The sequence below is a fragment of the Globicephala melas genome, chromosome 15 (assembly GCF_963455315.2).
Source record: "Globicephala melas chromosome 15, mGloMel1.2, whole genome shotgun sequence".
Lineage (NCBI taxonomy): Eukaryota > Metazoa > Chordata > Mammalia > Artiodactyla > Delphinidae > Globicephala > Globicephala melas.
In genome coordinates, this window is record NC_083328.1 from 71,123,112 (window position 1) to 71,146,935 (window position 23,824).

The window sequence follows — 23,824 nt, forward strand, 5'->3', positions numbered from 1 at the left end:
CTTTTCCAGCTTCAGCACCCCCTCCTCCAGGAAGCCCCTCCTGACTCCCAGAACTAGGGACCCCTCTTTGGGCTTCTCCAATGACGAGATTTTCACTTGTGGACATGTGTGCCCATGTCCACCCCTGCTACCCCAGGCTGTGAGGGGGCTGGTGGTGGCTCGCTCGGAACCTAGGCCCAGTGTAGACGGTCACCAAGCATTTGCAGAGAGGGACTTGCTCTGCTCCACAAAGGATGGGCAGAGGAGACAGAGAGGAAAGCAACCGCTGCAGGAAGGAGGTAATCCAGGTCACCAGGTTCGGAGGAAACAGGACCTACAAATTCTCCCTGCCACTGTTCAGAAGCAGCCGGGTCTATTTATAGTTCGCAAGCCTTCTGCTTCTTGCATTTAAATGCCGGGCCAGGCATGGAATAAAATCCTGGGTAGGTCTGTCAGTTTTTAAATTTATTTTATTATTTTTTTTTACAAGAACAGGAGCGGAAAGCAGGGGGCAAAAATGAACCGTGGCTATTTGAGTGAGCTGCCTGGTGCTGTCCCTGGTCCTGCCTTGGCAAGTCTGATGCAGTTCTAGACCTGATCCTAGAAATCAGTGTCCCTGTAGAGACCAGGCCATGAAGGTCCTTTTAAGGTGATTCTTAAATAGTGGCTTTGGTTTACAAAACAGTATCACAGCGTGACCCTGCCTTGGTTTAAACACGCATTCCTGCACACATGCATTGTACACACACACAGACACACACACACACAACTGGAGAGAAACAGCCCCAATGGTTAAACATTCTGCTCTTGGATTATATAGAATTGGAGTCATTTTAATTTTCTTTCCGTGTGCTTTCTCTGCATTTTCCCAAAGTTTGGGTACACAGAGCATAGCCTGAGAAGGTTAGGCTCAAGGAAACTGGCTCTGCCATTTGCTGTGTGGGCGACCCTGGGAGAGGTCCTTCATTTCTTCATCTGTAAAATGGGAACAGCAACAACAGGACCCCCCCCTCAGGTTCCCTCTGAGGGCTATCCAAGGTAACACACATGAAATCTGAGCGCAGCACCAGGAACGCGGCGTATGCTCAGAAAATGCAAAGCCAGAATAACTCTACAAGCGTTTGAAACTTGTGAAAGCACAAGATTGTTTTAAGAAACTAAAATGAAAAGGAGTGACTCTCTGACTCTCCCACTCTCCCGGCTCGTGAAGGGACTAGACTACAGCCTGGGAGGGCTCAGAGGCCTGGGTTCCAAACCCAACCCGGCCAGAAATGCACCAAAGGACCCTTCACTCCCCTTGCAGTCTCGCCTTTCTGACTCTGAAAAGGATGGTGCTGGTGGGTAGACTGGTAAGTACCACTCGTCTCAGCAGATGCCTGAAGAGGATGACACAGCTCTGGTCTTCAAGAAGGGCCAGGTCCTGGACACAGCTCCAGAGCCTTTCCCAACCTGCCACCCCCCTTTCCTGACCCCTCCTCCTCCCCACACCCATCTGTTTTTTTTTTTTTTAATTTTTATTGGAGGATAGTTGATTTACAGTGTTGTGTTAGTTTCAGGTGTACAGCGGAGTGAGTCAGTTATACACACACATATATGCACTCTTCTTTAGATTCTTCTCCCATACAGGCCATTACCACAGAGTATTGAGTAGAGTTCCCCATGCTACACAGTAGGTCCTTATTAGTTATCTATTTTATATGTAGTAGTATGTATAGGTCAATCCCAATCTTCCAATTTATCCTTCCCCCCCTTACCCCCTGGTAACCATAAATTTGCTTTCTACATCTGTAACTTTTTTTTCTTTTTTTTTTTTTTTTTTGCGGTACGCGGGCCTCTCACCGTTGTGGCCTCTCCCGCTGCGGAGCACAGGCTACGGACGCGCAGGCTCAGCGGCCATGGCTCACAGGCCCAGCCGCTCCGCGGCATGTGGGATCTTCCCGAACCAGGGCACGAACCCGCGTCCCCTGCATCAGCAGGCGGACTCTCAACCACTGCGCCACCAGGGAAGCCCTACATCTGTAACTCTTATTTCTGTTTTGTAGACCCCCACCCATCTCTTCATGCACCTACCCACAAGGCATCAATAAACCTCAAGACACTCTTCCTTGACCACACAGAACCCCCAGGGGTCTGAAGCACCTCCCTCCCCCCTTCCACTCCAGCCTCGTAAACAGCTTCTCACCCTTCAAGGCTGTCCTCAGCACCCCCGGCTCAATGGGGTCACCCAGTTATCTGCTCTGCTTGTCTCTCCTCCTTGGCTGCGGGAGGCCCCCGTCTTACTCCGCACCTACCTCAGCATCCAGCACATTGGAGTAGGGGGTCAGTAAATACGCTGACTGCATAAATAACACTTTAAAATGAGAAAGGGCAGTGCAGAGCAGTGGTTAGGCCCATAGATTCATGGGCTCAGGCAGACCTGCATTTGACCTTGCTGTTGAATGACCCTGAGCCAAAGACGAGCGTCTCTTCTCTGAGCCTCAGTTTCCTAATGTGTGCAATGGGCATGACAGTTGTACCCCCTTCGTATTCTGATGTTTTGATAGGATAATCCAGAGTTCAGAGTACTCAGCATGTGAGAAACACAAAATAAACATTTGCTGTCATGATAAGGATGATTATTGAAAATGTAAAATGACTTTAATGATTATCTTGGGACACCAGAGTGTCAGCACTTTCCCTGGCGGTCTTGCTCAGGGCCCCTCTCTGGTTCAGGTCCATGGGACCCTGTGAACTATCGGACAGGTTGCTACCTGCACAAAGGTGCCCGACTGAGCTGGGTGGACACACAGCCTGTTTTCACTGGCCAGGCGGTACACCCCACGGGCCTTTTTCTAATTCATCCTTTTACAGGAGGTACCATTTAAATTCAATCACCTGGGGTGGGGGTGAGGCTAGCACAGACATGCCATACGAGCCATGTGTGTGCACCAGAGCCCACATGTGGGATCACGAGGGGAAGAGCCATCCCTGCGCGGCTCTCACTCTGAGTTCAAAGGATGATGCAAAGGCCCCACCCAACAGTGGAGGGCCCAGGGCAAAAGTACAATGGAGGCCGTCATACTCATTCTAAATGTTTAAAAGATATAAATCAGGCTCTTACATAAAACATGCTCTATCCTTCCATTCTGACAAATATGCCTTCATAATGACCTTGAAGGCCAGGACAGGTTCAAATTTAGAATCCTCTGAGTTCCATGGCTGAATATGGAGAGAGGAGCTGAATACAGGCCCTCTGCTGTAGCCCATCCCTTCCCTTCCTCCCCACCCCCGCATACCCAGGGGCCCACTCTGTACATGTGTGTTCTGTTCTCACCTCCACAAACAGCTACTTTGCGGCCATGTATCAGGACACCCGTGATGGAGGAGGGGCCTAGGGAAGGGGTCTGGACAGACCCCAGATGCTGACTCAGGGCCGTTTGGACAGGGAATTCCAGGGTCCCACGTACCCGTAACATGGCCTAGAAAGGGGGGTCCCGGTGGGCATGTCCCCATTGCCCCATAGATTCCTCACCCAGTGAGGAGGGCTGGAGATCAGCCCAGTAGTGCTGGTGACCCCAGATCAGGGCCCTTCTTGCTAAGTGTAAAGGCAGGAATGACACAGCCCATGGTTCCACCAGCAGCCAGGTCTACTGCCTCCAAATAGGTCATGAGAAAACTCATCACAGCCTGACACAGGGCAATTCTCCTAAAGACTGCGGTCTAATTTTTTACCAAACCCTTTCACAAATCAACAGATTCTGGACTTCCCTGGAAGTCCAGTGGTTAAGACTCTGCGCTTCCACTGCAGGGGGCACAGGTTTGATCCCTGTTCGGGGAACTAAAATCCCTCCTGCTGTCTGGCGCGGCCAAAAACGATAAAAAAAAAAAAAACCTGCAAACCAACAGACTTGCGGGTGAGGTGGGCATGCGGCTTCTCCCACCATTCTTCCCTAGCGAGGCCCAGATTTAGGGGTTTAAATATCTTGGGAGGCGCAGGGCATCTGCAGGCCCAGCCCTACTTTGAGCCTTTTCTGGGGCTGGAGACATACACACCCCACTCTCAATTTTTGCCACAGTTGGGCTGCAGACAAACCTCCAGACCCAACCTTTAACTAAAGAGTGGTTTTATTATTTTAATTTTTTTTTTAAAGGATGTAGACATTCACCTCTGGAGAGAAATTATGGGTTTCAAGAGTTCCTGACAAAAGCTTCATTCCAGAAATGTAAAGTCACCATTTTAAATTTGGTTCTTATTCACTGCTGGGAAGTATTAGAAGGAAGATTACAAATTTAATAATGTAACACGACAGGAACTGGCCCGGCCTCATCTCCAGGAGAGTAATTTGCTCCTGCCTTCAGACTGGCACTTCCCAGCCTCGCCTCACCACCAGACCTGCCTGGTGACACACTCCTGACTTCCGTGTCTTGTGCTCTAGCCCACACAGCCAGCCTAGACAGCAAAACACCGTCACTGCCAGGGTCTGAGGAGTCAACGCTGGGATGGTCCGACCCATTTGGGAAGAGTCACTGTAACAAAGGGAGCCATCCCTGGGCCTCCTGGCCCCATTCTTCTCATCCACCAGAGAGGTCTTTGTAAACCCCAGATCTGAGCCTGTTACCTCCCTGCTAAAAACCCAACAGGGTTCAACTCAACTGTTCTTAAGCTCAGATCCAAGATTCTTGACTTTAAAGACCTAGTATGACCCAGTCCTGCTGCTTCACTAACCACATGTGCCTTCAAAACACCATGTGCCTTTCCTACCCCAGGGCCTTTGCACAGCTGCTAATAATAACAAGAATTAATATCTACAGAGCACTAACTCTATGCCAGGCACCGTGCTAAGGGCTTGGCAGGTGTCTTCTTATTGATTATCATCCTGACCCTGGGAGGCAGGCAGTAGAGCCAAGTGGGTAAGCTCAGACTCTGGAGTCAGACATCTGGGTTTCAATCCTACTTCTGTCTCTTACTGTGTGATCTTGAGCAATGTACTTAACCTCTCCATGCCTGTTTCCCCATCTATAAAACAGGGATAGTGACAGCACCTGCCCCACGGAGTAGTTGTGAAGCTCTGGTGAGTTAAGGGAGGTGAAGTGTCAGGATGTGATGGGTACCGTGTGTTGACCACCCCTGTCCTCATCTTACAGAGAGAGACAGAAGCAGGAGTGATTAAACAACGTGGTCAAGGTCACACAGCTACCAGTGGGAGTGTGGTCTCCGGATGCTGAAGACTTCAATTTTTGCCGTGATTTGTCCATTGTAGAAAATTTGGAAAATACCAAAGAAGTGCAAACTAGAAAACAAAAACTACCCATAATTCTGCCCCGTAGAAGTAATTATGGTCAATATTTCCATCCGTGTGCATGCGTGGATGTGTGTGTGTGCGAGAGAAAGAATGAGCGAGAGAGAGAGACAGGAAGAAGAGAGACAGATGAGGGGAGGGGGAGACAGCCACAAAGACTGAGAGAATCCAAGACTTGCACCCCCAACTCCCATAACTGACCCCAAGTCCGTGCTCTCAGAGTCATGGCATCCTGTCTCACTCCGCCACTCCCCCGCCTTCATTTGGCCAACTCCACTCATCCCTTAAGTCTCAGCTTCGCTGTCTCCTCCCCTCCTCTCCCCCAGCTCAGTTCTTCCAGCTCCAGCCTCCCCCGGCACCCTGCACTTGACTTGTGTGGCACTAAGCACAGTAATGATCAAATTATTAGTTGTTCCTTTGGGTTGTCTTATGTCTAACCCCCTCCCACCAGACTGTAAACTCCATGAAGGCAAAGACTGGGCTTGTCTCGGGTCATCAGCACCTACTGGAGAAGAAAGAGAGAGAGGGAGGGGAGAAGGGGGAGGGAGAGAGTCTGGGAAGGTTTGGGGTTCAGCTCCGCCTTTCCCAAATCAGGGTTCCCCTGGGTGGGATCCAGCAGAGAATCACACAGTCCCTGACCTGGAGGGGCTCTCAGTGTGGCAGTGAAAAGTGATGTCAGCCAGACTTTGCAACTGCTGGAGAGAGAGAAGAGAAGCTCAGAGTGCCATGTGAATGCCCAGGAGGAACAATCAACTCCGCCCGAGAGAAGAGAGGTGTGCTTCCTGGAGGAAGTGGCATCGGAGCCCTGAGGGGGAAGGTGGGGGCATCCCAGAAGACGAAATTGCCCAAGCAGAGGGACGGGAAGCAGAAAATTCGAACAAGCCTGCCAAGAATGGAGGACCCAGGTTTTGCCTGGAAGTAACAACTGGCTGAAAAGGCTAGAAATGCGAAGTTAGATCATCTGGCCCTACCCCAAACTCATTTTCCTGTTCATCCTGTCACTTTCTCTCAGGTACACTCTCCACACACAGTCAGGCCTCTGAACTGGCAGAAGCCATCCCCTGTCCCACATCCCTTTAGCATTTCAGTGACCGCTGGCCTGACCTCCTGCGGACAGCGCCTGTTTCTCTTGGCCAAGGGCAACAGACAACTCCCTGCCCCCACTCCATCCCCATTCCCACACTTGGCCTTCAACCAGTGACTGATGGGAGTTGGTGTATAAGCACCCCAGCTCCCTCACTCCTGAGTGGGATAACGGAGGTACATGTGCTCCTCCGGGGGTCTGCAAACTAGGGCCCATGGGCTAAATCCAGCTCACTGCCTATTTTTGTAAATAAAGTTTTGTTAGAACACAGCACCACCCATCCATTTATATATTGTCGGTGGCTGCCCTCCAACTGTGTAACCCAGCAGTTGGGAAAGTGACCTTATGACCCGTAAAGACTAAAACATCCAGGGTCTGGCCCTCTACAGAAGTTTGCCAAGCCCTGTTCTACAGTTTCCCAGAGCCCCCAGGAAGCCTCAACGCGGTTGCCCTCGGTCCGGGGTAACTTGGCTGATAACACGCTGTTTCCCCAAGTGACTTTCTCATTCCCCTCCTGGAGTTTCATCCATCACCTTCGGGAACCATATGAACCACGTACAACTGCTATCTGACTGCTTTGACTCCTAAAACTGGCAGTTTCCTGTGGTTCAACCTAATACTTGTACTCAAATCCTTGTTTCGTGGGAAGCCCAAGCTAGGACAGGAAGACAAGCGTCACTGTGCCCATTTCACAGATGGGCCCTGATCTGACACGGTTCCCGCGCACACGCTACAGAGGTCAGCTCTGGGGTTTTTTTTTCTTTTGTTGTTGTTGTTGTTTGCCATGCCACGCGGCTTGCAGGATCTTAGTTCCCTGACCAGGTATGGAACCCGGGCCCCCGGCAGTGGAAGCATGGAGTGCTGACCACTGGACCGCCAGGAAAGTCCCTCAGGTCTGGTTTTGGACTCCCCACCCCAACCCAGTCAAAGCCTTGCCAGGTCCTTGCTATATGCAGTATCATTAGCACACCTGCCAGGCTACCCGAGGCTTATAGCTGTGGACTTGTTCACCTAAAGAAGAAAGCAAGGCTCGAAGAGACCTGCCCAGGGTCACTCAGCTGACAAATGGGCAGAAATGGGGTCTCAAATCCAGGTTTTCTTATGACAAATTCAGGGCTCATTCCATGACAAAGCAGCTACCCCTTAACTTTTCACCTCAAGGAGTCTGTCAGTCAGGTCCCCTGCCCACCTCTCTGGAAACAAAGCCGATTTTCCATGAGGATCAGGTGATCTCAAATAGGCAAACACCTGTCAGGCCCAAAGGTCTTTATGTTTGCAAGGTACAAAACAGAAAACCAAGATAGATACCTTCCAAAGGTACCTAGGGGATTTCCCTGGTGGTGCAGTGGTTAAGAATCCGCCTGCCAATGCAGGCGACACAGGTTCGAGCCCTGGTCCGGGAAGATCCCACATGCCGTGGAACAACTAAGCCTGTGCACCACAACTACTGAGCCTGCGCTCTAGAGCCCGTGCTCCACAACGAGAAGCCACCGCAACGAGAAGTAGCCCCCCACAACGAAGAGTAGCCCCTGCTCGCCGCAAATAGAGAAAGCCCACGTGCAGCAACGAAGACCCAACGCAGCCAAAAATAAATTAAAAAAAAAAAAGAGGTACCTGGAAAGAAACCCACCAGGAAGCACAAAATACACACATATATTCATGAAAAGAATTAAATGCAGCACAGAATGCTGGAAAGACCACAAGTGTTGGAGGCAGGCCCGGGTTTGCAGCCCTGTCCTACCTTTCACCAACTTGACCTTGGCCAAGCCAGGAGTCCATCTGGACACTCGACTCCTCCAGCCCAACCTAACGTAATGACCACACACACCTTGTGGGACCATGGAGAGGGTGACCTGTAATAGGGGTGGGCACTACCCAGCACAGAGCTGGCCACACCTGCTCTCCTCACTCTGTCGTCAGAAGTTCCCAGACAGCTGGTGGTGGACCCAGCCCAGCCAGAGCCCCTTTACCAAGCAGGACACCCATCTCACAGCTGCTGTGAGTTTCTGCAATTCCAGCTCACAGCTGCCCCTCCTTTGGAGAGCTGCTCTTAGCTGATGGGAGCTGCCTTGCCCCAAAAGTTATGTCTCCACTCCCCCGCCGCCCCGGGGGGACTGTCCACAGCCCATGACTGACTCATACGCGAGTCCAGAAGGCCAGTCAACTCTGTGACGCCATCCGCCCTCTAGAGCTTCCCATGGGTCAGGCTGAGGCTAGCCTGTGGCTGAGTGCCCATCGTTAGCTGCTTCTTTTCCTGCCCATCCTGCATCCCGGTCTCACCTGACAGCACTGCATAGCATATCACCTGCAGAAGAATCCACGTCTCAAACTAAGACAGTGGGAACAGGAGAGAATTCTCCCATCTTCTATATTCTTTTCAAGTTGAAGACCGCTGGGAGGAGTCTAAGAATACTACACATGTTAATTTCTCCCTCCCTCTTAGCACCCACCCAATTCCCATCAGGGCCAGGCATCCCAGTTTGGGGGTCCCTCTCCCAGGACCCAGCATACCCAACAGAAGCTAGAGAGAAGTGGCTGCAGCTTCCAGGGGCCAGATGGTTCGGGGGTGGGTTGGCCTGGGTCTGGGTGGGCCCCCAAGGCACCTGGTCCAGTGTTGGTGTTGGGCCCAGGCAGATGAGAGATGTTTCTCGACATTTGCTGAGGAACTAATTAATTTCCATTACAGGCCCCAATTAGTGACATATCCTCCCACCCACTCCCAAGGCGACTCCAAGCGGCATTTCTCAGGGACACCAAGTACCGGAAATGCAGGGTATGGACGTGAAGCCTCAGGCGCCAACAGGGTGCAAAGGAGCCACTTGGGTCACCTGGGAGAGGAAGAGGCCCTGACTGGGAGTCCAGAAACATCAGTTCTACTCCTGGTTTTACCAGAGACCTGCTGTGAGGCTTTGAACAAACCATGAGATCCCTCTCTGGGCCTCCGCTAAAGATGCTAGAGAACTTCAGAGAGACTTCTGGCTTGAGGGCTCTGAGACAGTAACAGCTAATACTCTTAACACACTTCTACTGTATTCCGGCTCTCTACAAAGCATGTCACAAATACCTACTCATTTAATCCTCCTGACACCTTCAAGGCAGGGAGGGGTTATTATGGGCCCATTTCGCAGTTGAGGAGACTGAGGCTCAGAGAAGTTAAGTCACTTGCTCAAGGTCACACAGCCAATGAGTGGTAAAGCCAGGATTCAAACCCAGGCCATCTGGCTGTGGAGTGTGTATCATAACCACCACTGTGCTATACTGCCTGGTATAATCTGACTACTCTTGAATCCTCACAGGACTGGGCACCACTATAAGTGCTTAATAAGAATTTACTAACTGGAAAATAAAGAAAAAACTGGTAGCCTAAAAGACCATACTGGTGGTTTGTGGGAGTGGGACTAGGTGGCTGAGGTGTGAGGGAGACTGATGTTTTCTTGGGTGTCCTTTGTGCTGTTTGGCTTTTCACCACATAACATGTTACTGTCAGTAACAGCAGCATAAAGGGTTGTGAGAGCTAGAAACAGTGTTTGTCCTAGGGAGGGGACAGGAGACCCAGAAGACGGAGGCGCCTGGGGCCCTTTTAACTGGATATTTTTTGTGCTTCTAAAATGTTGTACCAACTGCATATATTACTTAATCCAAATAATACTTATTCTTTTAAAAAGTATTGAATGACCAATCAGCCAAGGATCAGCTAGAAACTCTGGCAGGAGGGGATGCTCTGGGGATGAAAACGACCATAGAGGCAGAGGAGCAGGGGAGAAATCCAAAGGAGGAGATGGGGGCCTGGACAAGTGTCCCCTGTTTTCTGGGAGACTCTGGTTGTATCTAAACCAAGCCCACTAGACACCTCACTGTGTAAATGGGGATCCTGAGGCCCAAAAGACAAAGGGAAGCAGCCACAGGAGATGCTGAGATTTGGCGGCTGAACGGAGACCTCTTCTCCTGACTCCTAACGCAGCCTCTCAGGCCTCACTGGGCACAGAGTAAGCACCAGCTGTCCAGACCCGAGCCAGGAGTCCCAAACGCAGGCAATGCGCTCCCACCATCCCACACTTCCTGCATCCAGGAAGTCTACAATAGCAGGAGAGGCAGCGCTGCCATGTCCTGAATGCCTTCTATGCCTCACACATGCATTATCTCTAATTCTCACAGGGTAGAGTTATTCACTCCATTTTACAAAGCACAAGGCTGAGGCCCAGAATAGTTACGTATCATAATCAAGAGACACAGCTAGTAGGTGGCAGAGATTCAGCCCAGGTTTGGGACCCTCCAAAGTCTGTGCTCTTTTGCTATCCTGAGCCAATCCTCTTGGAGAAGTGTCTCCCCTCAGTTGAGGACAAGTCCCACCGGGAATGTATTTGTAAATGCCTGTATCTTCAGACTCTGAGTTTTAAGGGACTGGATGGGAATCTTATCACATCATATGGTTTATCCCCCACGCCTCCAATCTAAGCAAAATCTCCACCTTCCCTAGAAAATTACCAGCGACCCCTTTCTTAGAAACATCTAAATAAACTGACTCAGTAAAGTCTCTTGGTAGCATTTCCCAGCATTTTGCCCCTTAACATTGATGGTCCCTTTGATTTACTTCTTCCCAGCAGAGACCTGTCCTCAAATGAACCTCCTGGTTTTAACACATAGCCCTGCCTTTCCCCAATGCAGGAAAGGGACCGTGTCCTGTTCCCTTCGGTAAAAGGTGCTAGACCTGAGCCCCTCAATATTCCACAAAAGGATATTATGGTCTGATGTGTTATTCATGTCGACTCATTTATCATTTATACAGATGACTTCCAAAAGGATTGATGGGGTCCTTCACATTAAACCCAGTGCAAAGCAGGGTAGCAGCTGAGGCTCATTTGATCCGAGACCATGTGATGGAAACATGAGTGCCTGAAGACTAAACCCGGGTCCTGAATTTGGTACTCAATGTCCCCAGCATCTAAGACACAGGTAGCCAGGAGACATCCCAAGTTGAGAAGAACCCTTCATTTCTCTCCAGCTTTTTCTCTAACCCAGTGATTCTCAAAGCAGGCTCCCTGGACCAGTATCAGCATCACCTGGGAACTTGTTAGAAATGAGATTTTTCAGGGGATTTCCTTGGTGGCGCAGTGGATAGGACTCCGTGCTCCCAACGCAGGGGGCCCGGGTTCAATCCCTGGTCAGGGAACTAGATCCCACACACATGCTGCAACTAAGAGTTCACATGCCACAACTAAGGAGGCCATGTGCTTGCAACTAAGGAGCCAGTGAGCCACAACTAAGACTTGGTGCAACCAAATAAATAAATAAATATTTGGGAAAAAAAAGAAATGAGATTTTCAGGCCCCGCCCCAGACTGAATGAGAAACTCTGGGGTGAGGCCCAGCAATTTATGTTTTAACAAGCCCCCTCGATGATTCTGACCCGTTAAAACCAACAGTAACAACCACAACTGCAGCAGTAACCTCTAACTGAGCATCTACTACGTGCCCAGCATTAAACCCGCGATCTCATTAGTCCTTTTAACTGAGGAAATCTTAGTTCCACATACCCGGCTCTGGGGTAGGTGTGTTTTGTGCATTATATCAACGTATTACTCACAATAACCCTTTGAAGAACTTGCTATTATTATGCCCCCCTTTTACAGATGAGGAAATTGAGCCCCAGAGAGTTGAAGCCACTTGCCCAAGGTCACACAATTTAGAAGCAGCAGAGGCAGGATAAAAATTCAGGTGTGTTGGATTCCAAAGCCATGTTCTTTCTGTCCCACCACGAAAGCTCCCCAGAGTTTCACAGCTACGTCACCCTGAGAAGCTATACAGCTGGGTGGGGTAAGAGTCGAGGAGGAGAGAGGGGCAGGCAGGGAGGGCAGAAAAAGCCCTTCCCAGACTCCACACTACCAGCTACAATGTGAAAGGAAGCCACGTGATGCACTTAAAGGCACAGCCACCTGTGTCTAAGGGACTAAAAAGACAGGGATTCGGGAGTTCTCGGCCTCTCTCTCTTTACCCAGCTGGGGGTCTTTTCCATTCCCAATCTGAACTTCAGTTTCCCCACCTGATACTCCTTATCACTGTCTACCAGGTTGAGTGATCTGCCCCCAGCTTACTTCTCTGACCTCGTTTCCCCTCATGCAGTCTAACCACGCTGGTCTGCTTTCTCTTCCCTAAACACCCAAACTCCACGCTGACCTCAGGGCCTTTGCACCAGCTGTTGCCTCTGCCTAGATCCCTCCATCCCCTCATATTCCCATTACTGGCTCTGTCATTCAGGTCACAATTCAAATGTCACCTCCTCAGTGAGCCTTTCCTGACTATCTTACTTAATGTTATCTCCCATCCCATCAACCTGTCTTATTTTCATTTCATTTAACACAATCTGAAATTATTTGTTTAATTGCTTTCCTGCTTATTGTCTGTCTCCTGCACCTCAGAACATAACTCCGTGAGTGCAGAAACTGTGTCTGCCTTGTTCCCCCGATATAGCCCCAGCACCTAGAATGCTGTTTGGCACTGAGCAGCTAATTAAATATTAGCTGAATGAATAATACCAAAGAAGAAAACCTAGACTCAAAGGCCAGAGCCCTGGATCCTTAACACGTGACCTTGGCAAGCTGCTTTGCCTCACTGAGCCTCAGTTTCCCTCTCTGCCTAATGAGGAGAGTGGACTAGATGCTCTCCCAGGGGTCTTCCAAGACTGCTAGTCTTGGAAAGCCAGGCCTGGAACCTGCCCAGCTGGTCCATTCAGAAGAGGCAGCTGGCCAGGGTCCCTGCAGCAGCTGCCCCCTCCCCACCCCCACCCGTGTCCCTGCCCAGCCACGCAGTCATCTCACTGCCCCCTCGCAGAAACTGTTAATGAAGTGCGCACTGCTAAATGCAGTTACAATTACGGGGGCTAAGAATAAGGCGCTGACATCAGCCTTGTCAGTTTCCGAGTGAATCAGAAGGGGAGGGGGGAGGAAGGAGAAAAGGGGAGGGGGGATGGCTCTCTGGAGCTGTCAAGTGGAAATAGCACAGCGTTAAATATAATCCAGCATTGGCCTACATCGGTCTGGAGAGGCAGGTGATGGCTCAGCCCCCAGGGCCAGGGCAGACAACTGGATTCTTCAAGGAGGCCAGGCAGCCCTCTGATGGGGATCATCCAGGAAGTGATGGCCAGGAAGGCACTCCAGTGGGCTGGGGTGCAATGCAGTGGGATGGCAGACCCTGGAGGGATGCATCTGGATGTGAACAGGCCCTCACACCCTGGCCTTTGTCAGTGGCTGTTTTGACAGCCCAAGCACAGCCCCTGGGGCTTACACTGCCCATTTCAGGCCAAGAGGCAGAGGGTGGTCTCTGGAGTCAAACACGCCTGGGTTTGAATCACCACCATGAAACCCAAAAAAGTCACTAAACTACACCAAGCTGCCTGGCTTTTCCTCATCTGCAAAATGGGTACATCGGCAACAGCTGATACCCCTTTGGCTGCTATATGATTCAGTAAGATCATGGAAAGCACTGAGCACAGCCAAGCAAGCCTCTTGATCATTTTATTTTTACAACCCCAAGAGATGCTCAGACAAGGATAATTAACCCCTTTTTCAAGATGGGGAAACTGAGGCCCAGGACTTGCCTGAGGTCCTAGCACCAAAGTGGAGTCAAATCCGAGCCCCATGGAGTAAACTGAGTGGGAGAAGGAGAGAATTCCAGTCGGTCATTCCAAGGGACTGGGTGTGGGGTTTGGAACTGGAGCTCTGACAGTAAGACAGTGGGCTTGACTGGAAAACATCATGGGGTGGGGGGGAGGGCGGTACACAGATTACAGTGGGGGAGATGTCTGCACCCTTCTGAGCATGTCCTCCAAAACTGGTGCCTTTCCAACAATTCTTAAAAGAAATGCTGAAGCGATGGTTAAGGCCACAATGAAGAGATGTCAGAAGAGGCAGAGGAAAAGTAAGGCCCTGAGATGGGAGAGAGGGTCAGCTGGCTTGCGGTGTGCTCTCCTCCACACCTCCGCCCTGCCCTCACTCCGCCTTCAGTTAGTTAGAACAGGCTCGGCCTCTGGGATGGAGGTGGGTGGGGAGGAAGGCAGAGCCTAGTTCTCAAAGGGAGACAAGGGGAATGGGCCCCTCCTTTCCCCTTCCCACCAAACAGAACCAGGTGGGCCTCTGGCAGCTGCAAAAGCCAAGGAAGCTGAAGCCATCAGTCTGGCAGCTTGGGGACAAGGAAGAGAGGGTGCCAGAGAAAGAGAGAATTTTAGGAGAGAGCTCGAACTGCATCAGAGCAGATCCACAGGCCAGTGATCTGTGTAATGGGGGAAGGGATGACTCCCCATCACCCAATTTTTCTGAAATACTTCTTTCAGAGTAATTTACGATAAAGTAGTTTGGGTCCACACTCTCACACACCCACAACTTGAACGATGGGAACAACTGGTTCGATTCTTTACTATGCCTCAGTTATCTAAAACTAGAAGAGTTCTGCCCAATTCCCAGCCCATAAAGGAGATTACAGTGCTTGGTGGTAAATTAGGGAAAGGGGCAGAGGGGGGACAGGAAGTGGCCTGCCCTAGGGACGGGGGTGGGAATGGAGGCTTCAAAGCCTCCACCTCATGCCCTCAAGTGGCCCTAATCCTGAAGGGTACTTTAAGGCCTCCCCCCTCACCATTCTCCCTTATCCACCCAGCCCCAGCCCCGCTTTAGGGCTGAAGTACTCTGTTCCCACCATCTCAGGGGGAAGGGATGGGATAGCAGGACATTTTGTTTCCCAGAAAAAGCTCAGGTCAAATTTCAAGGACAAAAGTTAGCACTTGGTCTGGGAAAGAAAACCTTGCCAAAAGGAGTAAACTGGGGAAGGGAGGGGGGATTCCAGCGGGGTCATTCCAGGTGCCTGGGGTGCGGCGGGATTTGGAGCTCTCATTACCCCTGCTGAGATCTGTCTGGCAAGACCGGAGTATCTCCACCCCACGAGCCAGGAGAAGTCACTCAGACAGCCCCCTCCATTTCCCCTCCGTCCAAAAACAAGGGGAGTGGGCTTTAGCACTAGTTTGTGGGACCCATCCACCACGCCACCCCACCCACCAGATTTGGTCTGAGCGGAAGAAGGCAGTACCACGAAGGGCTTTCCAGCCCAGAAATGTGGCCCGAACTGCTAGGAGAGGGACCGGTAGCCGGCCTGTGTTGCCATGGCAACTTCCTCCTTGCGCTGGATAGAAGCATCCTATGGGCAAATCGGAGCTGGCTGCTCCAGCTTCTCCGCCCCTCTCCCGGGCGGGTGGGGGAGAACTGGACGCCAAAACCACTTGGTCAGACTCAGGGACACCAGCCTCAATTCCAGACCCTGATATAGCAACGCCCTTTGGCATTTGCTGGATACTGAAGACACTCTTGCTCCCCAGCTGTGCCCCAAGGCAGAGTGGCAGGGCTGGGACTGTAGATGTAATGAAAATTAACTGTTAAAGAGAACAGGGAAATGGGGAGCTAGTGCTCCCCACCCTCTTGTTCCACATGCAAGTCCCCCAAATCCCATCTTTAAACCCCCTCCAAGAAGAAGGGCCCAACTCTGCCTTAATAGCTATAACAGTGCAATAAAATTAGCTTATTAAAATTATAAAAGCTAACATTTTGAGAACCAGGCTACCCCCCCTCCTCAAACCCACAGATTCTTTTTTACAGTCATGCTCAGAAATAAGTCTTACTTGGTAATAAGAAAGATAAGAGCTAACAGGTATTGAGAGCCTATCTAGTGCCAGGTACTGTACTAAGCCCTTTTCGTAGCACAAAACAGCATAATAATCAACAGCACAGATGCCTGAGTCAGACTGCTCAAGTTCAAGTCCTACCACCCTCATTTCCCGGCTCAGTGACCTTGAAGAATATTCTCTCTGTGCCTCAGTTTTCTCATCTGAAAATGGGGACTGTTAAATGTTAATTTTATAGAATTGCTGTGAGGAAAGAAAACAATATTGAAAGTGCCTAGGAGGATACTTAGAGAAAGGTAATCATTTAAAAAATGTTGACCCTCTGTGGTCCATGCTATTATTTTCTTCCTCCAAGTCACCAGCAACCAACAATATAGATGTGAAAAAGCAGAGGTCACGTGTCTAACTCCTCCCTGCCCCACCCCTCCTCAATTATAAAACCAGTACCAGCAAGGCTGAGCCATGAAGACACAGACACAAAAAATGCCTCCCAAGAGCATGCCTCTCTAAAGCCTCAGCATCTTTGTGAAAAGGGGCAAACGCAGTGTAAGTAATGGATTTGGAGTGCACGATGGAAGATGCTCCTTGGGAGGAATTCTAGGAATCTGCAATGACCAGCATCCTGAACCACAGGGTGGCTAGAAAGGGGTGGAAGGGGCAGCTTCCTTTGCTGACAAAATGTCCAAGGCTCCTAAGCCGGAGGCAGGAAAGTGCTCTGGCCCAGTTAAGGCTAATGAAAGTCTCCTCCTCATACAGTTTCTCAGGAAACCGGCTGAAGGGTGGCATGTAAGCCCTGAAGATGGCTCTGAGTCAATACGGTTGATGAAAAAGGTGCATTGGACAGGAGTCAGAAGCAGCAACAAAGGGGAGGCACCCAGATGAGCCAGAGGCCCATCAGGGACACTTCTGAGTCATCGGGGACAGAGGGGCAGGAAACTGGTGAGGGGACGGAGCAAAGAAGAGAAAGGTAAAGCAAAGCCAATTCTGACAGCCCTGCAACTGGAGCAGTCTCTGTACAGTATCTGAGAGATGTTCAAACTGCTTTTCGAAATTAGTTCAGGGTGGTGCCGTTCTGAAAGAATAAATCCAAGGGGTTTTATTTTTTTAGGAGAAAATGAATGACTTTGAGAAGAACAAGAGAAATTAAGCACCAAGACAACGTTCCCTACTTCCTATTTTCACCAGACACTCATTAGCCTTCCTGAAAGGAAACTTCACTTTCTCCCTCCCCCTCCCAAACTCGAAGCATCCCTTAAGATGAGCAGACAGTGAGCATGAGATGCCCAAACCCAACTCCTGGCTGCCAGCCGCTCCCTGGGACCTCTTCACCTGGGAACCATTTTCTACACAGTGAGATTTGACTTTTTAAAAAATCCTCTTTCAGAGAGAGGGCTAGTGTCTTACTGGAAAGAGAACCAGAAACCTGATTTTTGTCTTGGCTGTGTGCCTGCCTCACTGGGTGACCTTGTGTTACACACACACACACACACACACACACTGGGGCTTCAATCTCACACACATGCATACATTCACACAAATACACACACACACCAATTTGGGGGCAAAAAAGGGTCGGACAAGATGATTTCTAGGTGCTCCAAGTGAAAAACTTAAGAATTTGAAGAAACCCACTGGAAAAAAAAAATAGGGACCTTTAAAAATCTCTAATATTCCATGAAGTTATCTACTCTGACTCACGTGAGACCAGAGCAAGTCACCAGCCACCAACAATAATAACCAAGGCATCTGAACCATGACACGGAGCATGACTTTGAAGAAAAACCCACCTGTCCCCACCACTCATGCACCTTGCCTCTTGAGACCCAAGTGGCCTGTTGGGATTTCAGGAGCGTCCTTGAACGTCAAGTGAGGCGTGGGGGAGCCAGCTCACCGAGGCAGGTGGGGCTCCCTCCCCAAGCCCCCATGCTAGCCGGGACTTCCTCTCCCGGATTTTGCTCCAGAGGAGGCCACCGGGTTAGGAGAGCCCCTCCACCTCTCTCCTCACTTTGCCTTGTCCAGAATAATAATACAACCGCCCTCAGCTGCATCACGGGGGAAGTTAAGCCTCTGAACCTCAGTTATTTTTTCTGTAAAATGTAGATTCTGTAAAATGGCTCTGCAGTAACCATCTTTACTCCACCCCCATCTCCAGGTCAACAGCAAGACAGGTCTGTCAGGGGTCAGCCTCACATTGCCCCATTCATTCACTCAGGCAACACTTTCTTCTGGAGAACCTTCTCCCTTTCTCCCCACCTGCCTCCTGCACCAGCAGAAAGACATGAGCACCCATCACCCACCGTTCCATCCAAGGCTTATCAGATAACGGGATGACCAGATAAGGGTCCCTGCAGGCAGAGAGCCTTAAGCAGGGCCCATGAACTCCCTAAAACTGTGGACAAAAATTTTTGGATGGTGCCTATGTGTATTTTTTGGAGAACTTGTCCATATTTTCATCAAGTTCTCAAAAGCGTCCATGAAACCATTTTACTACTCCCCACCACACACACCCCTCTCCCTTTCATCCCCTCATTGAATTAAAATACTCTCAGATTTTCACCTTACAAAACACTTTTAACTTTACCTTTATGTCTGAGGTACTGTCATCCCATTTTACAGATCGGGATGTGGAGGCTAGGGGTGGCATGACTTGCTCAAGGTCATGGCTAATACGGAGAGAAGCAAGACTGGAACCTCATTCCAACTCCCAATCTGGCACTCTTTGGGGAACTCTCACCCAAGCCCTCTAGGTACCCCACCTGTTGGTGGCTTCGCTTCTTCACCGCAGAACCAGATCTGAAGCCCTTCTGTTTCCTCTGCCTGGTCCCAGGGCCCCCAAGAGCTGTTTTCCCTACATTTCCCCGCCCCTTGGGCTCTGGCTGGGGTTGCGCGCAGGCCTGGGATCCTGAGGTTCGGGCCGCTGTATGGTGGCCCGGTTCAGCCCACCTAGAAGGGCTACTCCAGGCACAAGAGCACCCGGGGTCAGGGGCACACTCCGGAGGGCGCGCAGGTGTAGAGTCGGTGCCGCCCTACGCCTCCCTCGGGGAACCGCCGGGAAGAACCGAGAGGAAAGGCCGTCACCCGACCGGTCCCCTCGCGGTCCGCCCCAGTCCTTAAAGAACTGGGGGAAGAGGAGGAGAGACAAACAGGGGCGCTCAAGGCCTTGGGCGCAGGGCGGGGGTCTTGTGCAGGGAGTCAATGAATGCAGCCAAGACAAAGATGGAGCGGTAAGGTTGCGCGCCACCTCCAATGGCGGGGGGCGCGTCGGAGCCCCGGGGGTGAGGCGGCCAAAGCCCCGGGGTTTGAGGAGTGGGCACATACAAGAGGCCCGGGGAGGGTGGCGGGTCGGATCCAGGGACAAGACCGGGAGCATTCAGTAGGCGCAGGTGAGTAGGGAGAGCTAAGTCCAGGCGACCCAAAGGGCCCACTTGCGGAAAAGGGGTGAATGCAGATGATCTAGGGGTCCCTGGGGGGCGGCGGGAGGCGAGGAGACCCCACATCCTAGAGATCTGAGGTCCTGTGGGTGGGAAAGAAGACCCTGGGGGCGCATCCCCGAGCGTGCTTGGGATTGGGGGTGGGGAGGAAAGAGTGGCCACCTCTTAGGGAGCACTGGGTCGGGGAGGGGGCCTCGGGATCTGGCTCCCGGGACGCCCCCCGGGGATCGGGGGCGGGCCACGCGCTTACCCGCGTCCTCGTCGTCGAAGGAGTTCATGCACGGGAAGTAGATGGCGAGCGCCTCGAAGGAAGCGGACAGGCTGAGGCGGCTCTGCGAGCGCTCCATGCCCGCACCGGCGCCGGGCGCCTCGGCCGCGGCGGCGGCGGCGGCCGGCTTGGGCAGCTTGGCCGCCCCATTCTTGACGCGGAGTACGGCGCGCGGCGTGGTGGCGGCGGCCCGAGGCCGGGCCGGGGCTCCGCGGCGGGGCTGGCGGGCGCGGCTGGGCCGGAGAGCGGGCCGGGAGCTGGAGGCCCGCGGACCCGAGGCGCGCTGTGCTCCCGGCGGCGGCGGTAACGGTCGTGGCGGTGGCGGTAGCACGGCGGCGGCGGCGGCGGCGGCGGCGGCGGCGGCGGCGGCGGCGGCGGCGGCAGCGGCAGCTGTGGCGGCGCAGCTCGCTCTGGCCCGCGGCGCCCATCGCCGGACGCGAGGGGCGGGCTCTTGACGCCGCCGCAGCCAATCGGCACCGCCCGAGGGAGGGGGCGCCGCGCGCGGGGCGTGGGAGCCGGAGGGCGCGGGCGGGGCCCCTGCTCGCCGCCCAGGCCGCCAGGTGTGCGCGCCCCAAGGGAGGAGCGCGCAGGGCTGCTGCGCTCCCAGTCCAGGGGCCGCGCCCCCCAAGTTTTCCCGTCCCCCACACTCAGCCCTCATACTCGCCCCGAATCCAGGCGACCAGTCCCCGACTGAGACCGGCCTCCCCCCGGGACGCAGACGCGCTGGAAAGCGACACAGGTACAGTGACCGGCACTGGAGATCCTCAGATTCACACATGAACCCGCAGAGGAGCACAAACAGGCACCCACAAGAGTGCATTCACTCTGCAATGTACACCACGGACACCCTCAGACTCTTACACACCCAGAGAGATTCACCCAGACTCACTCACTCATAGAGACCCTTGGGGTAACCAATCCACAGACCCCCTTAGACTCCAGACCTCCGAGACCCACACAGGTAGGTACATCCACGGACACACACAGACTCACAACCAGAGACCTGCAGACACACTCAGAGCGACAAACAGGGACACCCTTAACCACACAGGGAGACCCTCTGATCCCACACGAACCCACAGAGAAGTTCAGGTGGGCACACACACCCCCATGAACCCACACTCCTCACAGAATTCACACACAGACACTCATACTCAGTGATACACTCTCAGACCTGCACACAGAGACACCAGTGGCCCTCCTAACGTTGCCCACTCCCTCAGCACCCATTCACATACACCCAGAAATACCGTGACAAATCCTGTCAGACTCACACACAGCCACCCTCAGACCCAGACCCTCAAAGAGAGACACTCAGACACACCTCAGTGGGCACACACAGGTTCACACTCAGACACAGCCCCACAGCTTAGTCATTCCTGGTGATGGATACATTCTGATGCACAGACACCCTCAGACTCATACATGGACGCAGATACACTCCACCAGACTCACACATTCACCCAGACACTCCCACATATAAACCCCCAGGGACTCACACACACACACACACACACACACACACACACACACACACACACAGGCTCAGACATGCAGAGCCCTGTAGGTGAACACAATCACAATCGGAAACCCGCACTCCATTCCCTGGCCTTGACCCAAGACCTCAGTCCCCACCTAGTCAGGCCCAGATGTCTAATTTCTCCCAGCTGCTTCCACATCTGCTTCCTGAAGCAGCCTGCTGAGATGGCAAGAGCACAGAGTTTTGATCCAGACTGTGGCGCTATCCTTGCATGTGGTCTAAGGCAAAGTCCTTTGCCTCACCTGCCAGTTTCCTCATCTGTACAAGGGGGATGCAAACCCTCCCTTTTGGGTGGTTGTGAGGATTAAGATAACACGTGTGTTAGCTTTCAGTTGTCGTGTAACAAAGAGGCTTAAAAAAAAAATTATTAGTTTACCATTCTCTAGGTCAGAAGTCTGAACAGGCTCAACTGGGTTCTTTGCTTGGGGCCTCACGAGATATCGGCCAGATTCCAAGCTCACTCAGGTTGTTGGCAGTATTCAGTTCCTTGTGGCTGTAGGATGGAGGCCTCTATTTCCTTTCTGGCCATTGGCCGGAAGTCACTCTCAGTTCCTAGAAGCGGCTCTCTGGTCCTTGCACATGGCCTCCTCCATCTTCGAGGTCATATATTAGGATGTCAGACACTTCTCATCCTTAGAATCCCTCTAACTTCCCTTCTGCTTACTGGACTGAGAAAACTCTCTGCTTTTCAAGTGCTCATGTGATTAGATTAAGTCTACATGAAAATATGCATACATACATATATATATATATATAGCTTGACACTTATAAGAGATATATATGATACCTATATGACATATTATGTATATATCATTTGCAAGATATATATGTGTACATACTTTATAATGCATGTGTGTTCATGTGTGTGCACCTACAAGTGTGTGTGTGTGTGTGTGTGTGTGTGTGTGTGTGTGTATCTTACCCAAACCGAGGGAATCTAGGAAGACTTCTTTGGAGAGGTGACATTTTAGCTGAAAATGGCACCTGCTATGTGCCTGGCACTGTTCTTGGCCCTGGGGATATACATATACCAGCAAATGAAATAAAGTCACTGCCCTCACATTTGCATTTTTAAATCATCTCTGGCGCTGCTCTGCGAGGAATGGATTGGAGTGATTTAGAGGGTTGCTTCCCTCCTTCTCTTCAGATAAATCCTGATCTGAACCAAAAAGACACTGATTGTTTTTAAAATGTGAATGGCAGGGGAGGCTGAGAAAGAATGTCCCGTGGGAAGGTGAAGTGGAGGAGGAGGGGAAGCAAGGCCAGATGGAAGGCTGTGGGCCTTGAGGGGAAGGCAACAAGGGCCAAGGCTGAGGAGAGGGCAGGAAGGGCTGAGCCTGAGAAAGTTCCTAAGATAACTTAGGCAGGATTAAGAGACAGGCTGGATGGGTGGGGATGGGGAAGGAAAGGGGAACAGAGGCACTGCCAAGGTTTGCCGCATCAAGAGAAAACAGCACATATGGATGGAACTCCTCCTCTCCAGCATCTCTCCTCTAAGATGAAGCACGGAGGGAAGTGGCTCCAAAACTTTGCATGCATAGCAAGACCCGGGTGAGTACCTTTCTAGAAGTAAAAGGTGCTGGAATGTAGCTAAACCCAAGAGGGCCCTGGTTGCTGCTTTGTCAGCGAGAAAAAGACTGATCCTGTTCGTGTTCTGCCTGTTGGGGTAGGGTGTGTGTGTGTGTGTGTGTGTGTGTGTAAAACATCTGTGTGTGTATGTCTCTGAATAGATGGGCACTTCTGCATATCTGTGTCCTTGTCTGTGAATGACCTTTTCTCTAAACATGTCCTTGCAAGATGCATATCCTTGTGTTAAGTGAATCCAGACTGGCTTTAAATACAACATGCCTCCTGGTCTTTGTATGCACTGGTGTGTGTGTGCGTGTGTGTGAGAGAGAGAGAGACAGAGACAGAGATAGAGAGACAGAGAAAGACGGAGACAGAGACACAAGAGAGCACTTATCCATCCTCTGTGTGCATGAGCCATGTGTCCCAATCTTTGTGTGGGTCTGTATCTGCTTGAGTGAGTATGTGCTGGTGTCTCCTATTAAAAGTGTGTCCTTCTCAGTGTCTGCCTTACCTCTTAGTGTATCAGTGTCTACATGTGTGTGTATGTAACTGGGCTGTGTTGGTTATATTTAGGTATCAATGTCAGATTTCTGTTCTTGTCCACGTGTGTGTGTATCTGGCTCCCTACATCCTGGTCAGTGTGAATTTATCCGTGACTGTGTGTGAATGCTGCTGTGTGTGGACTTCTCTATGTGGACTGACAGCTTGAGAGGGGACTCATATTTCCTTGGGTTAATTTTTGCCTTTAAGTAGCTAATACATGACTGAGCTGATGGGGATAGACAAATAAAGATCTTTTAGTAACTCCAAGTCCCCTAGCCTACTACCTAACCATCCTAACCATTACTTTATGCTTCCATCCATCCATTCAACCATCCATCCATCCATTCAACCATTCATCCATCCATCCATCCAACTATCCACCCACTCGCCCATTCATCTCAATTGTACTAACATTTACTAGCTATATAGTTATCTCTCTTAGACAAATTACTTAATTTCTCTGTGTCTCTG

The 23,824-nt window shown here is 51.4% G+C and overlaps 1 protein-coding gene and 1 long non-coding RNA gene across 3 annotated transcripts in view; one reads left to right on the top strand and one right to left on the bottom strand.

The window, feature by feature from the left end:
- Positions 1 to 19,849, bottom strand: part of RIMS4 (regulating synaptic membrane exocytosis 4) — a 63,247-nt gene extending 43,398 nt beyond the window's left edge. Inside the window, exon 1 of one of the 2 annotated variants that reach the window (XM_030843579.2) lies at positions 19,684 to 19,849. In XM_030843579.2, coding sequence (XP_030699439.2) covers positions 19,684 to 19,780 — 97 coding nt within the window. In that variant the 5' untranslated portion in view covers positions 19,781 to 19,849. The remainder of the gene's footprint in view (positions 1 to 19,683) is intronic. The other variant, XM_060285132.1, reaches the window with a different exon arrangement.
- A 480-nt stretch (positions 19,850 to 20,329) lies between these two features.
- LOC132593432 (uncharacterized) overlaps positions 20,330 to 23,824 on the top strand; it is a 32,473-nt gene continuing 28,978 nt past the window's right edge. Inside the window, exon 1 of the long non-coding RNA XR_009558892.1 lies at positions 20,330 to 20,440. This is a non-coding gene — a long non-coding RNA (uncharacterized lncRNA). The remainder of the gene's footprint in view (positions 20,441 to 23,824) is intronic.